The 20,173-nt window shown below is 39.1% G+C and overlaps 1 protein-coding gene and 1 long non-coding RNA gene across 4 annotated transcripts in view; both read left to right on the forward strand.

The window, feature by feature from the left end:
- Nucleotides 1–8,480, forward strand: part of GPRIN3 (GPRIN family member 3) — a 59,792-nt gene extending 51,312 nt beyond the window's left edge. For all 3 annotated transcript variants that reach the window (XM_003985177.4, XM_019829247.2, XM_045056099.1), the window contains exon 2: nucleotides 4,812–8,480. In XM_003985177.4, the coding sequence (XP_003985226.2) occupies nucleotides 4,926–7,244 (2,319 nt within the window). In that variant the 5' untranslated portion in view covers nucleotides 4,812–4,925 and the 3' untranslated portion in view covers nucleotides 7,245–8,480. The remainder of the gene's footprint in view (nucleotides 1–4,811) is intronic.
- A 1,962-nt stretch (nucleotides 8,481–10,442) lies between these two features.
- LOC123385016 lies at nucleotides 10,443–16,141 on the forward strand. The gene is made up of 2 exons (XR_006596954.1): nucleotides 10,443–11,941; nucleotides 15,035–16,141. It is a non-coding gene; the product is annotated as an uncharacterized LOC123385016 (long non-coding RNA).
- Nucleotides 16,142–20,173: the final 4,032 nt, after the last annotated feature.

Below are 20,173 nucleotides of genomic sequence, written 5' to 3' on the forward strand. Positions count from 1 at the left end.
AGGCCTTAAATCCTTGCTCATGATTTTAAGGGCAGAAGGACCAAAGACACCTGCTACTAAGAATCTAGTTCCTATCAAACTAAAAGACAAAATCAGAGATACCATTAGCTCCTGTGCAATTTATGGCCAATTCAGAAAGAATTCATATTGCTGCAGAGAGTATTATAAGAAAATCCATATTCACCAGTGCATATGACAAAGACTCTCTCTTTGACCAACCTTAGTCAGGCTCCTCTGAGCCCTCTTATTGACTAGGCCTCGGTCTTGGGCTTCCATGCCTGTTCTTGTAGAGTCCAGTTTTAGCAAGAATCCTGCTAAGCCAGTTTAGAGTGAATCCTCCCACCCTTAATATCTGATATCCTCAATAACAGATTAAATTTCCCACTCTCCCACCATCCCCTAGTTGGTGTCTGATCACTTGGCCTGCATTCATCAAGAGTCCCTGTACCTTTGATTTCTCCTCTTAGTAATGTTTTATCCACTGACGCCCCCCCCTTAACTGCTCTTTAGTTAAAAATCCCCACTTATTACTGCAATTGTATTTGGAGTTGAACTTGATCGTTCTCTCTTTATGCAGTAGTCTTGACACGTATCCCAATAGTCCTAAGTAAAGTCTTCCTTACCATTTTCACAAGTGTCAGAATAGTTTTTTTCTTTAACACAGATCAAAGCCTAAATATCAAGGTTTTCAAAAGAAGCTAGTACTCATAAGATGTTTAATATATGCCAAGATGTTGTTTGTTCTAAATGTTAAATCTATTCCTCACAACATCCCACTGAGGCAGTACCATGATTATTATCCTCAATTTATAGATGAAATGGCTTCCATGAGCGGTTAAGTTAACTTGCCCAAGCACACAGAGTTAGCTAGTGGAACTGATACTGTAATGCAGGAATTCTGGCCCAGGGTCCATGTTCTTAAAGACAATGCTGAACTGCTCTCAGAGGACTAAAAATTAGGTTGGGAAGTCTACTCTGTCAGTATTCTTAGACCAAAGTTCTCAAATTTGACTGCCCACACAAGCCCAGGTAAGTAATAACAAACCAGGAAAGCAAGGTCATGGGGAATGGGCCATGTGGAAAGTCCATGCTCAACAAGGTAGCCAGCCCTCATCATCACTACCTGGTGGTTGCTGCCTAGAAATGCATACCTTCTGAGTTTTTAAAAATTAACAGAAAGAGGGAAATCTGGCTTTTTATGAAAGATCTCTTCAATTCATAAAACAAAAAAAGAAAGGAAAAGGAAGGGGGAAGGACGAAAGAGAGGAGGGGGAAGAAAGGGAGAGAAGAGAAGGGGAAACCATGCAGTTCTCTCTCTCTCTCACACACACACACGCACACACATATGCATGCACACACACACACACACACACACACACACACACACACACGCCTGCAGGGATTCATTCAGTCTGTCAACTACCTGTTAGCAATTTCATTTGTAGAAGTTATTAAATCTTATCATAATGGACTCAGCTTGATTTTAAAGATATACACTCCCCACTCTAAACCACCAAGTAATTACACTTTTAAAATACCCTATCTGTCTAACCTATTGGAGACTATAGATTTCTGCTTCTAGTTGGAGAGGGGAGGGGAAAATATTCCTGGACACATGGAGATGCTGTAACAATTACTTTAGCAGATATGATTGAGAAAAGTCTTGATTTCCTATCTATCCATGAATCAAGAGTTTCAGATCACAAGTATGAGCCAAGAATCTGTTTTTTCTTCTTGATTCTTTTTTTTTTAAGTTTATTTATTTTGAGAGAGAGTGGAAAAAAAAACACAAATGGGAGGGAAAGAGGGAGAGAGAATCCCAAGCAGACTCCACACTGTCAGCACAGAGTCCTACTCGGGGCTCAGTCTGAGGAACATGGAGACCATGACCTGAGGCAAAATCAAGAATCGACTCAACCTGCTGAGCCTCCCAGGGGCCCCTTTCTTCTTGATTCTTGAATTGATGGATTTTTGCCTCTATTAACAAAGTAAACAAAAGGAAACACCTTTTAAAGTTAAACTAGTATAATCAACTAGGTATCTGTGGAAAATGGAAGTAAACACAGCGAATTCTGAGAGCTTTATTAAATGTTGTCTTTTTCTAAGTCTTTAAGCTTCAGTTGCTGAACTTTGAGCTGCTTGTATTTCACAGTCCTCTTTGCAAACCAGGTTTCTTGGCTCCAGCTATATAACACAGGAGATGTTCTATACTCCTGGCTTTATGAAACCTTCCCGCTTTTGTAGCAGGTGTCCAATGTACTTGTTTTTAATTGCCTAACACTGAATTACAGATAAAGTTTCATAAATAAGATACAACCTTTTTTTTTTACTTTTAAAAATAGCACTCTTTTAAATTGTGTGTTTTGATTAATATTCCATGTCATGGGTTAACATTTCCTATTATTTTGACGTTTGGCAAGGCTTTAATAATAGCCATTTGGGAGGGAAGTTGGGATCAATTAACACCTTTTTATGCACAAGACTTTGCACTGTCTCCTGTGGAGTGAACAGAAAAGAATCAATAAGCTTGTCCCCTTCCCTCCTGGAACTTGAAGTACTTTTGGAGAAATAAGACATTTACACGAGTAACAAAGGTACAAAAACAGCACATGAGAAGGACCCAGATGACCACAGCTGTACGATTTTTAAAAGAAAGACTTTATGACTTGAAAGCTTTAGAGGCCTTCAGAAAGGAAATGAGATTTAAGTGGAGCCTTGAAGAATGGGTAGGCTTTTTGAGGATGAGGAGGGCAGAGAGCGGGAGGAAAGGCATAATAAAGGCAGATGAGAAAGGGGCAGAGGGGAAGACAGGCTCGGTGCCCCGTAAGTGACTGCAACTGAAAACTCCAATAAGGAAGAAATGGAATATACACCTGGACAAAGGGTTTTAGCAGAAAACAGTCAAGACCAAGGATGGGAAGGGGCGCCTGGGTGGCTCAGTCTGTTGAACATCCATCTCTTGATTTCGGTTCAGGTCATGATCCTAGGGGTCATGGGGTAGAGCCCTGTGTCTGACTCCACACTGAGCATGGAGCCTGCTTAAGATTCTCTTGCTCTCCCTTTGCCCCTCCCTCCCATGCTTGCTTGCTCTCTCTCTCTCAAATAAAAATATAAGTAAATAAAGTTCAGATTTAAAAAATTAAGTTTTTTCCCACCGTTCAGTACCTCCATCTCTCTTTTACTGTCTTCTACTCCTCACATTCCCTCCATTTAAGACCTAATATGTCTCAGTCTAAATATTTTTAGAATTTATATAATCATATACAAACATGTCTGTACACATACACAGTCTGTTTTCGGTCATTGTGTGTTTAGGTCACTGTGTGTTTTAGGTCACTGTTTCACAAAAAGGAAAATGTATATATTCTTTTCTCTACCTTGTTTTTCTCACTCAGCCATACCTTGGAGAAATCCCTCCCAAGTGAAAAGTTACAGCCCAATTAACTGTTTGTTTTGATGGTTGCATTATGCTCTACAGTAGAGATATGTCTTGATCTATTCTACTACTCCCCCTTTTCATGGAAATCAGTTTGCATCCAGTTTTTCTGCCCCTACAAATAGTACTTCAGTAAACATACTTGTATCCCTATCTATATATGCTGGTATTTTACATCTGTTGATAGAGTTAGGATCACAGAGTCGAGGACATGTGTATTTTTAGCTTTAAAAACTAAACTGCTTCCCTAAGAAAGCTGTAACAATACACAATATGCACCTACAATTAATAAAAATACTTCCTTTTGGTAGGTCTCCCCAGGCCATAATGTTACAGCTCTTTTTAAAAAAAGTTTTTGCAGGTGGAAGTATTGTAAACTAAAATCTCGTTGTTACTTGATTTGCATTTTCTTTGACTACAGGTGAATTTGATCGTTTTTCCAAAAGCTTGTTGACTGTCATGTTTCCTATGTTGCAGGCTGCATTTTCATGTTCTGTGTCCATTTTTCCAAAGACCTATTTTCTTTCCCTGAAAATTTTTAAGAGCTTCTGCTATATGATAGATATTTTTGCCTGTCCTCTAGGATTTTAAACATTTGTTTTTCAAATCTATTGTATTTGTTTATGGTATCTTTTGCCATACAAAACTTTTGGGTTTTATTCAATCCCTTATGTTTTTCTTAGTTTGTGTGTTTTCTCCCTTGCCAAGAGAAGCCTACCATCTCTGCCCCTAGATTATATTTATGGTTCCTAGATTTTCTTACAGGATTTTATTTATTTAATTACTTATTTTACATTTTTAACCTTTAATCTATCTAAATCCATCTAGGATTTATTTTTGGAGTTGGTATAAGATAAAGATCTAGCTTTATTTTCTTCCAGATGCATAAACAGTTTGCCAGCTCCTTATATTAAATAATCCATCATTTTGCCACTAAATTGAAATGCCTCTCTTGTCATATATTAAATCTTCATTTATATGTGGATCTATTTCTAGATATTCTATTTCACGTATCTGTTTAGGCCTATTTCAATACTTACTGATTTGATTACAGTAGCTTTATAGGATTTTCGGATATCTGGTAAATCAGACTACACAAATGACTTTTGGGTAGTTATCAAATGCTTAGGTAAATACATTAAAAACCTATTTGCAGACAGAAATGGGATGCAAGCAGAAACTAATGTACCAAATAATACTTGTATAATTAAAATATTTTTTTCAAAGTCTTTCTTCCCAAGATCTATGTTTTATAGCAACGAATACGCAAGGAAAAGGTTTAGTGTGCTTATAAGATCTTGTACAAATTAGTTTGCTGTATTTTCAACCCCTAAATGCTGTACCGGGTTAATCATACTATTTCCTTGATTCACAGATTGATCCTTCAGAGGAATCGTCCCTGACTCCGTCCCTACACTGAGCTAAAACTGCTTCCCAGGTGGAACACTGTTCCGGGGAGAGCTCTGAGGATTTCCTGAAGAAGAATTCCATGGGGACTGTACCTGACCCTTTGAGATCAGCTAAAACTTCCTTGATCACAGCTTCTGGAAAAGAAGAGGATCTAGGAGAAGTGCAGCCTGCCTCCCCTCGGTCTCCACCAGCCGTCTTGTGTGAGAACACCAATGGCCTTTCCAGCACTCCTGCAGAGCCAGACCTCAGCCCCAGTGCAGCTGCTGAGGTCCTGATGCAGGCCTTTGAGCATGAGACCACCCAGCCAGACATGTCTTCTCCTGGTGTCTTCAATGAGGTGGAAAAAGTGTCTCCTCCATGCAGTTCTGACAATACCCAGCTGCCAGGAAGCAGTGAGCCCACAGCACCAGCCCCATGTTCTGCAGCAGGAAAGGATCTCATAGATGAAGCATTTACAATGCCAGCCAACCAACACACCCACCAGGCGACCCCAAGTGACCAGCTCAATGCCAGCCCCTTATCAGGACCTGAAGATACTCTGCTGAAAACACAGAGAACCTCGGATGGGGAGATTCTTGAAAAACCTGAAAAGTCACATTGCCCTGTGGGAAGCACCCAGAGCAACAGCCAAGACCAAGTGCCCTGTGATTTTTCTTCTCAAAAAACAATCCAGGGAATGCTGCAGACCGCAAATACAGCAGCCAAGGTGTTCAGTCACCCCTCGTCTCCTGTAGGCCAACCCAAAGGGGCAAGGCCAGGAGCCATATGCGACTCCCAGACAAGGTCCTGTGACTCTCCCGCAAAAGAAGGATGTTCAGGGAACAAACAGCCCTCAGCCACCACCTCAGACAGCCAGTCCGTGACTTCTGTGACACCCCAACCACCCCACCTCACTAGCAAAGTCTCCACACGTCCTCCAGATCAGGTGTCAAGGTTCAAAGAAGCAAGTACAATGACCAACGAAGCTGCAAGTGAGGTCACGGAAGCTCCCGACAGGGCTCGGCAAGATGCTGGGGTGCAGGCAGTGGCAAGTGTGGAGAGCAGATCGGTCTCCACCAGCCCCAGCATCCTCGCTGCATTCTTAAAGGAAACCCCAATTCCTGAGCGTTTGGAACAAGAGCAGTTGTGTGTCATTTGCAATGGCAGCGGCAGTGGGAGCCACACGCTGGAGCTATCTGACAACATCCACTCCCCCCAAGGGTCAGGTCCGTGCCCCGGCATCATGCCAGAAGTGCACATCCAGGCAGCTGTTTCCACAGCTCTCCAAGGGGAATGCAAATTGGTGAGCTTACCGAGTGAGGTCCTTAAGATCTCATCCATCACCGTGGCATCCGGTAATACTCAGGATCTGTGTAAGGAAGATACAGGGTCTGCGGGAATGACCCCAGCAAGGGAAGAGCCCACCTCTAAACAGCTTTCAGGTGTGAATTCCAGGTCCCTGAAAGCCAGCCCCACTGACCAGATTTCTTTCAGTGCGGGAAGTCAAACCGAAACAAATCATGAATTGAGGAAAGTTGAAACCAAGCCATCTGAGTTTGCAGTGAAAACCACAGATGGTCACGAAACAAACCCAGACTGCCAACTCTCTGACTCTTGTGGTCCTGCCAACAAAGCCGACCAGCCCGGGAGCCTGGATCCCACTGACAAAGGAGATGCAAGAGAGAAGCAGCCGGCATCTCCTCAGATAGTAAAACAAGAATGTAGAGGCACCGATATCCTTGATGCCAGGGCCAGGGCAGAGGCCAAAACCCTGCTGCTCAATCCTAAATCTCAAGAAAGTGGAGGCACTGGGTCAGCTGCTAGTCCTACGCCCTCCCCAGTGAGGAAGAACCAGGAGGGTACCCTGGAGGAAAATAGACAGACCAAGACAGCCACCAGCCTGAGTCTCCCATCCGATTCCATGGGTGACTCCAGTCCAGGTTCTGGCAAGAGGACCCCTTCTCGCCTGGTCAAAGCCAGCCCACGGCGGGCCAGCCGAGTCAGCGAGTTCCTCAAGGAGCAAAAGTTAAATGTGACCGCGGCTGCCGCCCAGGTGGGACTCACCCCAGGAGAGAAGAAAAAGCAGCTGGGCGCCGACTCCAAGCTGCAGTTGAAACAGTCCAAGCGTGTCAGGGACGTCGTGTGGGATGAGCAGGGCATGACCTGGGAAGTGTATGGTGCCTCCCTGGACCCAGAGTCCCTGGGTATCGCAATCCAGAACCATCTACAAAGACAAATCAGGGAACATGAGAAATTAATCAAAGCTCAAAACAGCCAGACCCGGAGATCCATTTCCTCAGATACTTCTTCAAATAAAAAGCTCAAAGGAAGGCAGCACAGTGTTTTACAGTCCATGCTGCAGAACTTTCGACGCCCCAACTGCTGTGTTCGTCCTGCCCCTTCTTCTGTGCTAGACTGAAAGAGAATGTGTATGGGAACCCTTGTGTATATTTATGGTATTCCTAAGTGTCTCTATTTGTCAAAGCTTACTTAGTTTTGGTTTTTGGTTTTTGGTTTTTTTTGGAGAGACCAGGAAGACAAGCAAGAATTAACTATTGGAAGTTGCTATTAAGAATTGTTGGGTCCTTTGGGACTCCATAAATAAAAATATCATTTCAATTTGAAAGAACAAAAGAAAAGAAGAAAGCTCCACTGAAGGTTAATGACCCTAATTAAGAGGAAATAACATTCACTGGATTTTTTAATATGATGTTACTTATAGAACTAGCACTGTCATTAAATACGTGTCACTTTGTATTACTGCCTCGACATATCACACTGTGGTGTTTCCACTAAAATCCCTGCTTAATATTAAAACTAGCAAAAATACTGTTATACTTTCTAGTCATATTGCAATAAGAATGCTATTACCACACAGAATTTAAGTAGACGATAAGAACTATAATGTAAAACTGTGAAATAAATTCGACTTGCTCTTCAGCCAGATGACATTAAGGAAAAGCATTTAAATGCATACAATACCAAATGAATTAATATTTGTCAACATCTGCAGATAACTGTTTTGGTAAACCTTGTTATATCGTCAATAAATGTAAGAAAGTTATGTTAGGAAAATTAGCTGAGCTTTTGAATATGAATACTGCCCACATAAAACTTGAATTTATATCTACAGATTTTCCTGCACTCAAGGCAAGGGGCATCTCTATGATTCTGATGAGATGAAATTCCTATTTCTTTAGAGGAAGTACATGCAACTGAATTCTTGGAAAGAGTCATCAAGTTATTAAGTATACTAAAGTTTATGTCGTACAGGTGTTCTCCAAAAACATTCTGCTGAATGTGTTAAGGTTTCTGTGTTGAAACCTTTTCTGTGTCAAAAAAAGGAAGTAACAAAAGCAATGGGTCTAATTTCAACTCCTATAAACAGGATGCAGTTTGTGTTTTCCTTTTGACTTGCTTGTGCAGTAGCTTCTAATAGAAAATGTAGTGAACACCAAATAGAACACAAACTTCCTCATGTTTTTGTAGGTAGACTAATATCATCTAGTTGCTTAAATTTCTCATCTGTAGTAAAAAGGTAGCCTCTGTCAACTTACTGATTTTAACAGAAATACCATTGTGTCTCATCCTTCAAACCCAGTTTAAAAAAAAAAAAAAAAAGAGGCCCTTACTAAAACCTGGTTTGAGCTTCCAGTGGGCTATAGATTTTGAAACCATAGGCACCTGTTTGAGCTCAGTGCTCACCTGCCTCCAGAAGAGGAGGTTTTCATTTGTACCCATGAGTGTCTTGCAGGGCACTGGGCTGGGATGACCAGTAGTGGCTTGAGAGTTGGAGGGGTGTGGAAAAGGGAGATGAGGCAGGGCCCTGGAAAAGTTTCCCCTCCTAGATTCATGCAGAGAGATTGCTCGTCTCCACCTTGCATTTAGAAAGTCAGATTATTAAACGTGGAAGGGGTGCTCCCTGGTTGCCTTCTCTGAGCTCATTCCTCTCGATGAGCCAGAAAAGAGCGTCTATCCATGTATTCTCTCTCTCTGGTGACGCATAAATGGCGTTTGTGCAGTAAACTCAAAACCTCTGTTTTGGCTTCTATTTTTGTTAATTCTCTTTTGCAGATTCTGAGCATGTAGGGAAAAATCTTTTGTGCCTGAGCTTTAACACCACATGCTAAACAGAGCACAACCCAAATTAGTAAATAGCCCCTGGTTTCTTTGAAAGCAATAGGACTGTAGATGACAACTGCATAAATGGACTGCAGCCCCAGTACTCTTAGAGCCTAAGAATGGTAAAATCACAGTGGTTACATTTGGAGCCACCCTTTGAATTTTTTAATTAGGCACATTTTCCCATTTCTTACCAACTGGCCCCTATTAAGAATACTACCTACAGTAGAAATTGCCATCAGATTATCAATCAAATTACTGTTAAGGATCAGAGATGTAGTCTAAAACTCTCTTTGGCCTCGAATACCCGTTTGTAGCAGTGTTCGTGTGGCTTCTGTTGGAGATGCTTTTGCCAGGGTGCCGTGTCCCTCCTACCCCTTCCTCACTGCCTGTCTCCCTCACACGTTGGCATACGTGCTGTGTACACACAGAGAACACCCTGTGTACACAGCAGCAGCTGTCAGCAGCGCCCGCTCCAGATGGGTGGGCCCCAGGTAATCCTCTGCTGTGTAGGGGCCAGAACAGGCTGTTCCTGCATTAAAATAGGGGGAAAGGAAGAATTTCGCATCTGGTAGTAATATTTATTCTTATGAGGTTAGAGTAACCACGTGAATTAGAAATACTGAAATTAGAAATGTATAATTATACATTTATAAATTAGAAATGTAAGCTTATAAATTGTAAATAGCTCAAGTTAAAAATGAGGCAGAGGCCTAAGAGAGTTGTAGACCTTTGTCGCACATTAAATTAAAAGAAAATCACATTAAGTTACTTAAAACTAAATGTAGTGTCGCGGTGTGCCTCTCATAGTAAAACTTAAGATCTGAGTTAGTAACTTTGGTTTTCTTTGGTACTGGAAATAGCCTTTCCTTCTTAATCTTTATTTTTTTTTTTTTTTTTTACTTTTCACCTTTACTTCTGCCACACTCTAGAGCTTGTCACAAAATAGTATAAAACTTTTCTCGTTTAGTTGTGTATTGAATCTTAAAGAAGGAACAGCTTTTCAAAACAGTAATGAAAAGACCACCGAGTGGGTAAATAATGAACCCTCCTGAAGACAAGCCATGCGTTTGCTTTATGACACTCCAAGTACTCACACCATAAAACCTTAACCTGAAAATTTTCCCTCACTTTGATCTGTGACACAACATTGACATGCAGCACATCATTCGTGACTCCTTAGGTTGATTCAACAAAATGCAAGTGGAAAACAGGTTTCATAGCAGATTCTTTGAATTTGTTGGGCTATTTCTTAGCCTGGCTGCATGACAAAGCAGGTTGAAAATTGTTTTTGGCCTTAATTTCTTTTAGATGTTCTGTTCCTTTTAAATGTTTTTTAATCAGGGGTGCCTGGGTGGCTCAGTCGGTTAAGCGTCCGACTTCGGCTCAGGTCATGATCTCGAGGTCCGTGAGTTCGAGCCCCGCTCGAACAGTCGGGCTCTGTGCTGACAGCTCAGAGCCGGGAGCCTGTTTCAGATTCTGTGTCTCCCTCTCTCTGACCCTCCCCCGTTCATGCTCTGTCTCTCTCTGTCTCAAAAATAAATAAAACGTTAAAAAGAAAATTACAAAAAATGTTTTTTAATCATTGAAATATATGGAGGAAATATAAAATATTTCTTAAGCAAGTAGTATAAGAGAGATGAATTAGAACACAGTGTCTGGAAGATAATGAAATATTTACAATGTTAAGAGGCTTTATGGCTTACCCAGTGAATACTAGAATTTTTCATTTAAATGTTGATTTTTCTATTTTAATGACCACAAGAAAAATGGCACCGCTTGAGCTGTCATATGTTTATCTTCAGTGCTTTTCTAATTATGTCCTTCTGGATTACTGGCTTTGGTGCCACAGACCAACTGCTCTATGTTTATGTTTTGGACCAATGGCATAAGTTGAACATTTTGTTAGGTCGGAGAATCCTTTTTGTTTGCGTCCAAAATGAAATATTTATAAAATATATTAGTGTGTTTTCCTATCTTGACAAGTTCAGCTATGTCAATATAATTTGATTTTTGATGACTTCTTAATCTTCAGAATTGTCTGATAATTGGTACTTTGGATACCAGTATTCTTCACGTTATAGCTTACATCTCAAAATTTAAACAAACTGTAGTGAATATGCATGTGTAACATAGAGAATTTGGGGACCAAATCTCTAATAGGAGCTTGTCATTTTCAAGTAGAAAACAGAAGAAGGAAATGACTTTTGGTTGCATCCTGAGAGCACTGAGGTTTTATCGTTCCTAGCTTATTCTAATGTTATTTCTCTCATTTCTAGGAGTTCCCATCATTCTGAGAATACCTGTATATACCACATGAAGAATATAATATCCTGTGACTTTACACTTTGTTTACAGAGGATATATATGAGTATGCTGTTAATGTAAATTGTTTGGCCTTTGCTGTATCCACTGTTACTGTTTTGCTGCCAAAATGTGAGAAATTATCTTCTATTCCTCCTACATATTGTACAAGTGTTAAAAAAGTGGTCCATTTCTAGTACCAGATAATTCATCACATCTCTTGTCTACTTTTTAAGAATCAGTATAAAGAAAAACAATACATTAGGATAAGGTTTGCATATATGTATATGTGTTTTTACTGACACTTGGGCACTTGTAGCCTTGTGTGGGCCTCTTCCTGTCTGATTTACTAATCGGCTACGATGCTGCCATGGAGATGATACTGTTTACTCTCTCCTGCTTTGTCCTAAACGGTATTTGAGAAATGAAGCCTGTGAATTTCCCTTTGTGATGATAATACAGTGAACTCAGCAGTATCTTGGATAATTGAGCTGACCATCTTGTCCCCACCCCTGTTTTGTCTACACAGTGAATCAGAAGTCTTGTCCAGGTCTGCTTCAGTGTTTGCTATTTTATATTGATATTCGAGCATTTTGTTTTCTGTGAGCAACGTTCTTTGATGCTGTGTGTGGCCCTTTTGGTTGAATCTCTCCAAATGTGGGTCAGCTGCTGCCACCTGGCAGATAACAGGTGATACGCTAAATCTCCTGTCCATTCTTGTAACTATAGCCTTCTTAATGGAATTCTGCAACTGGATGAGTAATTATAAATGTCATCTTTGCAGACACACAGGCTTAAGGATGTCTACAAAATTTTAGACATTTTTGCAAAGGGGGAAAAAGTAGTCTTGTAAATACTGAAACATTTCCATGAAATTTATCCTGCTCTTGGGAAAAAAAAATTCTCCTTGGCTGCAGAAATAAGATAAACTTTATTTGCGATGACCAAGGACATAAATGAAGATGGATTGAGGTGGAAAAATTCTGTCTCACAAGTAATCAGTGACATCTGCCAGAGGTCATTACAGCTACTCTTAACTGTGAACACTCACCAGCTAAACTACTCACTTGCCACAACCAAATAACCTCTCAAAGTAAATCCGATACATTTGTATATATGTGTAGATAGAAACAACAAAAAATCCTGAAAAATTACTGTTGACTATTAGTTAAGTCAAGGTGAAGATAATTATAAAGAACATTTAAATAACCATGGGCCTTGGTGAAATGACTATGGAGGCCAGAATGGTGCAACAAGATGTTATTCACAAGTTTGTTATTTTTTTAAGACCCAGAAATCTCAGATACTCATCATGAGAATAAAGACTGTTGAAAATGAAATTAAAGCCAAGCAATAATGTGCCAAAAAGAGGCAGTTATACCAGCAAGCGCATCTATACGAGCACACCATTATGTAATATGGCTTGCTCCGTGAAGACTGACTGTAACCCACAGGATAAAACAAGCAAAGGCATAATTTCTGCTTTCTTGCTAGAAAAACGTGTTTAGGAGCTCTATAAAGAGATACAGCGCCGGTGGACTTTAGTAGAGATAAGGTAACATCTCTGTCTTAATGCTAGCCAAGACGAAAAAGGAGTCAAAAAGTCTTGCTAGCTTAAAATTCACGATAGATCCAACCAGAAACTTTGTTGAAACAGAGGGGTTAAATATATAGTAATTACTCTTCCTGGACACTTGCACGTAGCAAAGCAATTCAGTTAATTCTGCCTAGAGGATTACCAGCCTTAGCTATGAAAAAAATGTGTTCCCAAATGTAAAATAACTAAAACATGAGTACTCATATCAAAAAGGGCCTCAAATAATGCCTTACAGAAAATGATATTCCAGATGGGCGTTTCTAAATACTAGCCCTTTTTCAGTTCAAGCTCAAAATCAATTGGCTGCAAAAAAATAAGTCACTATTTTACATTTCATAAAATGATGCAAATCATCAACCAGCATGGTGAGAATTATGATGAGAAATAACCTAGTGATTTACATGTGTTAAGGAGAAATAAGTGGGAGAGAAATGCTAACTTCTTTCTTGATCTCTTATGATGCGGGGATGTCATCCACTGATTTGCAGGGCGAAAATTATGGCTTGCTTTTTAACATTACTACTAGCATTACTCTTTGTTACTTTAAAAAATTAGATTGCCTATTTTTTAGCAAAACTTCTAAGTGGATAAATGATTTTTCTGTTTTATATCATTGCTTTAATATCACGTGAAGACTGTACAAAGCAAACTGTGTTGAATGGGTAGAAGGAGCTTACGTTTATCAGGATCTCTTAATGATTTTAGCTGAGATTCCTTAACGCTTCTTTTAGGCCACATCTTTGAGTAAATTATTTTTCATAATGTTTTCCATCACATCTTAAACTGATGTTGGTAAATCAGAAGATTACAGTATTACAGTCATGCTCCTCAATCCCTAGAGGAGAGGAGAGACTAATTTTTATTTTAAGGACATCTGGACACAGCTTTCCTGAGGCTGAGAAAGGTCAACAGGGCCTGACCTGAAAACTCAAGAAAGAAATATATTAATAATTCCTAAATTCCTCAATGTATTTATCTCTGCTGTACTAACATGTGAACAATATGTTGTGCATAATACTGTAGCCGGTTGTGGTATGTCAATACATTTTGTAAGTGTGTATAGTCTGTGAGTGGTTGGTTTTCTCTTTCTATGTGTAGGAAAAAAAAAACATGCCGTGTCCCATTTCAAAACCAAGTTCTGTCATCGGGTAGGCACATGTATGAAAATGAATAAAGCCAACAGAAGTGTACATGTGTATTCAGTAACAGAATTTGTCCTTTCATTTCTGAAGGTCAGAAAGGGCTGGTGTGTGTGTGTGTGTGTGTGTGTGTGTGTGTGTTTTATCATTTCTGAGAGTAGGTAACATAATTATCACAAAGGCTGAATACATTGGCAATACACTGGCATGTTACTAAATATGCCAGGTTAATTAACCATGCCATTAGTCACAGGTAAGGTCAGTTCTTTGACCACCGGCATGATTTACATTCCTCACACATCCTCTCCGTGGTAAGTGTGTGACTAGGATGTACATGCTATGGGTGTGATTGTGTACATACCTTGTATGAATTAACCTAAATCCTCAAAGAGTTGTACGAAAGCAGGAAAACGAAACAGTTGTTCAAAAGCCTCAAAAGGGCTAATCAATGAGTATTTTCATTTTCTACACATAAAAATGTATACATGGCATAACTGTAAATAGCTTACCCACATATATATACACACATAAATGCATTTCATTCATACTGTTAATATTTAAATAAATCACAAATTAAAACAATTGAAAACTGCATCTTTCCATGACTGTTCTGTTTTCTATACATTAACATGGGATCAAACGCTCCCCGTTAAATGGTGTTATACTCCCAGGTAGCAGATTTGGTGCTTAGGAAAGCCCTGCCTCACTATGAAAATCTAGTTATTGTCATAGACTGGTACCTGAGCACTTTCAAAGGTTTAATGCTGTTCTTTAAGCGCCTAATTTTACATCTGGAAATGACAAACACTGAGGAAAATCAATTATGTTTTGTAGGCTCCATTTGTACATTTATTCGTGTGTTTATTTGCACAGGCTGATAAAAGCCCTACCTTTTTTTTAGAGATCTATCCATAGGTTTCAAAACAGTATATGATCCCTTGAAGAGGAAAATGATTGTACGCATTCTCTTGAGATGAGCAAAATGATGTTTAGCAACACCAAAGAGAAGTCAAAGAGTAAAAGGTTTTTTTTTTTTTTAAATTACAGATGATGTTGGCAGGATAATAGAATATGAGCATTTGGGAGTTCCATCAAGTGGACTCAAGTAAATTCCTATTATTGATAACAGGTAATACTGTGTGGACTAGATAACAAGATGAGAGACATTAGCCAGCAAATGTCAACACCGGACAACACTTGTCAACTTATCACAATTCTAATCAGTGAACTGATGTTTGAGTTTCTCTCATTTCTCCTAAAAGGAAATACTCTATTAGAGATCAAAAAGTCTGATCTGGTTCCTGAAATCTAATGTAATTTGACCCTGATTCCTTGACACTAAAAATTATGTTGCCTGGGTATTAGGTTGAAGATATAAATGGACATATAAGAGTTTCCATTAATAGAGAACTCCATGTGGCAAAGTGCAAATATAACCATTTCTCAGTAGAAAGTTAATAATATTTAATATGTATTTATGTTTTGGAGAATTAATGTGCCATCTTAGATAAAAATAAAAGGCTAACCAATCATAAGAACACTGTAACTATAGCTGGCTGTGTTTTTAAACTACTAAAACCATACTTGTTTATAAGAGCAGAATATGTGAAATCTTGATGTTTGTCAATATTTACTGTTGCTTAAAAGATAAATTCATGTAACTATTTTGGACGATGTATATTAATTTAAATGCCCCCCAGAAAAATTATAGCTGTCAATGTGAAAATCATTTGTGTGTGTTAATACTCAGCTGAGAGAGACCAAAAGTGTAGTGTAATGTTAAATCTCTGAAAAAAACAGTAGTACTCAAAGTGAAATTCCATTTATGAATGTATCAATATTAGAATCTAAATTTATATCTTTTCATGATGTCTATATATGAAAGTCATAAAATGGTTTATTCAAGAAAGTCCCCATCCTCCAGAAATTGACCTACCAATAAAATTTTATTTCCTAGAAAAAAAGATGGAATATTAGGATTTAAATAAGGATAGATCAAGATTTTGGAATTATATACACTTCTCTCATTTTGAATTTGACTTTTGAATGAAGGAAGGAAGGAAATTCGACGGATGACTTTGTTTTACCCTCAAAAAATTTTAAGTATGATTTTTTGCATTTCATTTTCCATAATAAACATAATAGAGATTCAAATTTGCTTTGTTCTTTTCGTTGTTGTTGTTGCTTTTGCACTGCTGTCAAAAGTGTTATTTTAGCCCTAGACGTTTAGAATCAATTGATTTTCAACGTGACACACTTCTGCTAGAAATCTACAGTGGAGCTGAAAGTATTTACAATGAAAGGGGTTTTTTTTCCTTTGATTAAAATAGAATTCCCATAGAATCAACAACACCTGCAGATGAGAAGCAGTGATTTTTTTTCCTGCTCTTGATGATATAGCGTGTGTGTGTGTGTGTGTGTGTGTGTGTGTGTGCGTGTGCGTGTGTGTGCATACTTTTGCTCTTGGCTTGGTGAAAGTGATAAGAGCTTGACATTCACGGAAATACAGGAGGGCATGGAGGTACAGGGCGCATCAGCTCTTGTGGTGGCATAGAGCACCTGTATTCAAGCTTATATTATGTCACATCTAGGCTTAGCAGCCTCCTGCCCAGGGCCATCCAGGTGTATGCTGTGTAGTTTCAGCCCTCTGCCTACTCCTGGGTAAATAAGTTGGGATCCTGCGGTCTAAGTTCCTAGAAGAAGATGGAAAGTCCAGCCATGTCCTCCAATCTAGCTTAATTATTATAAAACTAACACTATCATTGGATTTCTTTGTGCCTCCTTGAATCTGTCTTCATCAAGAAACTGTAGAGTGGGAGAGGTGTAAGATTTATGAACCCCAACTCTCAAAAATAACTCAGTAAAATTTCTATATACTTTAAACAGTGATTCTTTCAAAACTTCCAACTACTCTAGGGTGCCTGGATGGCTCAGTTGGTTAAGCATCCGACTCTTGATTTCGGCTCCGGTGTGAACTCAACAGTTCATGAGTTCAAGCCCCATACCATGCTCTACCCTGACACTGCAGAACCTGCTTGGGACTCTCTCTCTCTCTCCCTCTCTCTCTGCCCCTCCCCTGCTCGCTCTCTCTCTCTCTCTCTCTCTCAAAAAATAAATAAACTAAAAATTTTTTAAATAAAAAAAAACTTCCAACTACTGTGTATATAAGTACACACTATTTTGGCCTAAAATAGAGCTGCCATTAAAAGTTAAACTTCATGTGTTTCCAAAGATATAAATACTATTTGTGGAAAGTTAGATCACACAAAGGTCCTCAGGGGGCTGAGATAGTTTGTCTTTTTTTTTTTTTCAACGTTTATTTATTTTTGGGACAGAGAGAGACAGAGCTTGAACGGGGGAGGGGCAGAGAGAGAGGGAGACACAGAATCGGAAGCAGGCTCCAGGCTCCGAGCCATCAGCCCAGAGCCTGATGCGGGACTCGAACTCCCGGACGGCAAGATCGTGACCCGGCTGAAGTCGGACGCTTAACCGACTGCGCCACCCAGGCGCCCCTGAGATAGTTTGTCTTATGCCTGTAGCTGTTTCTGTTCCACTAACCAGACGCTTGTCTCCTTAGATGACATTTCCAGCCACTGTTCTCACCCATCCACATCTGTAATGCTGAGTAGTAAACACAAGAGCAACCTTCATAGCTTAATCTGGCTTCACTGGACTGATTGTGGACTCAAAATATTTCTTGTTTCCTGTGAAGTCTTTCTTTGTAAACCACATAGGATCACGTTCAGTCTACCACCCGTACTTAATGAACTCATGAATTCCAACATTGTTTAATTTTCCTCAACACCACCCTAGACTATCAGTCAGCTAATTTACAGAGTTCTAAACTCTTTAGACCCTTAGAACTATGTTAATGTTCTGCAGCCGGTTTTTCTAAATATAGCATAGAGGACTAAGATAGTTGAAATTCAAATTGTCAGGATAGAAGCTGAAAGTGCTTGAAAGATTTCTGGTGGGAGTACTGGCATCTCAAGGATGATTATTTCTCTACATCTTTTTTTTTTTTTTAATTCCCACTTGACACCTCTTAATCAAACAGCACAAGAACCTTGGCCTGCCATTAAAAAAAAAAAAAAAAAAAAAAAAAAACTAAGCAGGGGCGCCTGGGTGGATCTGTCCGTTGAGCTTCTGACTTCAGTTCAGGTCATGATCTCACGGTCTGTGAGTTCAAGCCCACGTTGGGCTCTGTGCTGACAGCTCAGAGCCTGGAGCCTGCTTCAGATTTTGTGTCTCCCTCTCTCTCTGACCCTCCCCAGTTCACACTCTGTCTCTCTCTGTCTCAAAAATAAATATGCATTAAAAATTTTTTTTAATAAAATTAAAAAAAAAATAAGCAGAATGTCATTGTCAAAGATACTACAGGTGTTTAGAAGCAAGGTAAGATTTCTTAAAGGCCTGGAAAGTATTTTCCTGTTACCTATGTTCTTTTTGCCCAAAGTCAATATAAAGGATAATAGCTATGTGCCAAACATTCCGCTGGGCACTTGCACGTATGTCTTCACTCTTGGGAGGTTTTGCATATAAATGCACACTGTTTTCAGTCAATTTTTTTTCAACGGTAGATACTTGAGACATATAAATTGGATGTTCAAAGGATATAGTAGTAAATACCCAGTCTTAGAACCAAGGAAAACTGGGTTCAAATTTCAGCTTTAAAGCCAAATTCCTTGTCCAAGTCATCTAGTCTTTTTGAGACTCAGCACATTCATCTGTGAGTTGAGGATAACAGTACATACTTTACAAAATTGTGTGAATCAAATAACATAGGCAAAACAAAATGTCATTTATCTCCCCTACTCCTTTGAGATTTGCTTTCTTCTTTGCTTGAACTTTATCACTCAATTACAAAAAGGCTGGCATTTTGCCATTTTCTTCTACTTAGCAAACTTTATATGTATGTGTGTGTGTGTGTGTATATATATATATGTATATATATATATATATTTCCCTACATCTTTTATGTGTATATATATGTATTTATGTATATATAGATGTATTTATGTGTGTGTATATATATATATATATGTGTGTGTGTGTATATATATATATATATATATATATATATACACACACAAAGCCAGATAAATAGTGGGGAGCCTGGGTGGCTCTGTCAGTTGAGTATCCAGCTCTTGATTTCAGCTCAGGTCATGATTTCACAATTCGTGGGTTCAAGCCCTGTGTAGGGCTCTGCACTGACAGCATGGAGTCTGCTTGAGATTCTCTCTCTCTTTCTCTCTCTCTCTGCCCCTCACCCCCCCCAAATTAATAAACATTTTTTTTAAAAAACTAGATAAGTACTAAAAATAATTTTAAATATTACTATGAAATACCTATGTGACTTTAAACGTATTTCCCTTTTTGTTTAAAGTATGAGGATAATACGTTCAAACAGAGTTGCCAGACCTTTAAGAATTAGGAAAATATTTTTGATTCAGTTTAACTTTGTCATATCAAATATGACTTTTATTTTTTTTAATTTTTAATGTTTGTTTATTTCTGAGACAGAGAGAGACAGAGCATGAGTGGGGAGGGGCAGAGAGAGAGGGGGACACAGAATATGAAGCAGACTCCAGGCTCCAAGCTGTCAGCGGGGCTCGAACTCACAGACCGCGAGATCATGTGCTGAGCTGAAGTCGGGTGCTCAACTGACTGAGCCACCCAGGCGCCCCAAATATGATTTTTAAAATATAAAGTTAAATGCTAATAAAAATATTACCAATTCAAAAAATGAGGAAAAAGGAAAACAATCGGTAACTTTACACTAAAATTTAAAACTTAAGTAACTAAGGTTTAAAGAGAAGTCATGTGGGGCACCTGGGTGGCTCAGTTGGTTGAGCGTCTGACTTTGGCTCAAGTCATGATCTCATTGGCTGTGGGTTTGAGCTCTGCATCAGGCTCTATGCTGACAATTCATACCCTGGAGCTGCTTCAGATTCTGTGACTCTCTCTCTCTCTCTCTCTCTCTCTGCCCCTCCCCTGCTTGTGCTCTGTGTCTCTCTCTTAAAAATAAATATTAAAAATTTTTTTAATTAAAAAAAAGAAGTCATGTAACTGACAAAATATTAGAATTTAGAAAAATCGGAAGAACATCTACAAATCAGTTACAAAGGATGAACAATACAACAGAGAAATTTGTCAAACTCTATCAGCAAGCATCATAAATGTATA

This window comes from Felis catus, chromosome B1 (genome assembly GCF_018350175.1).
Source record: "Felis catus isolate Fca126 chromosome B1, F.catus_Fca126_mat1.0, whole genome shotgun sequence".
NCBI lineage: Eukaryota > Metazoa > Chordata > Mammalia > Carnivora > Felidae > Felis > Felis catus.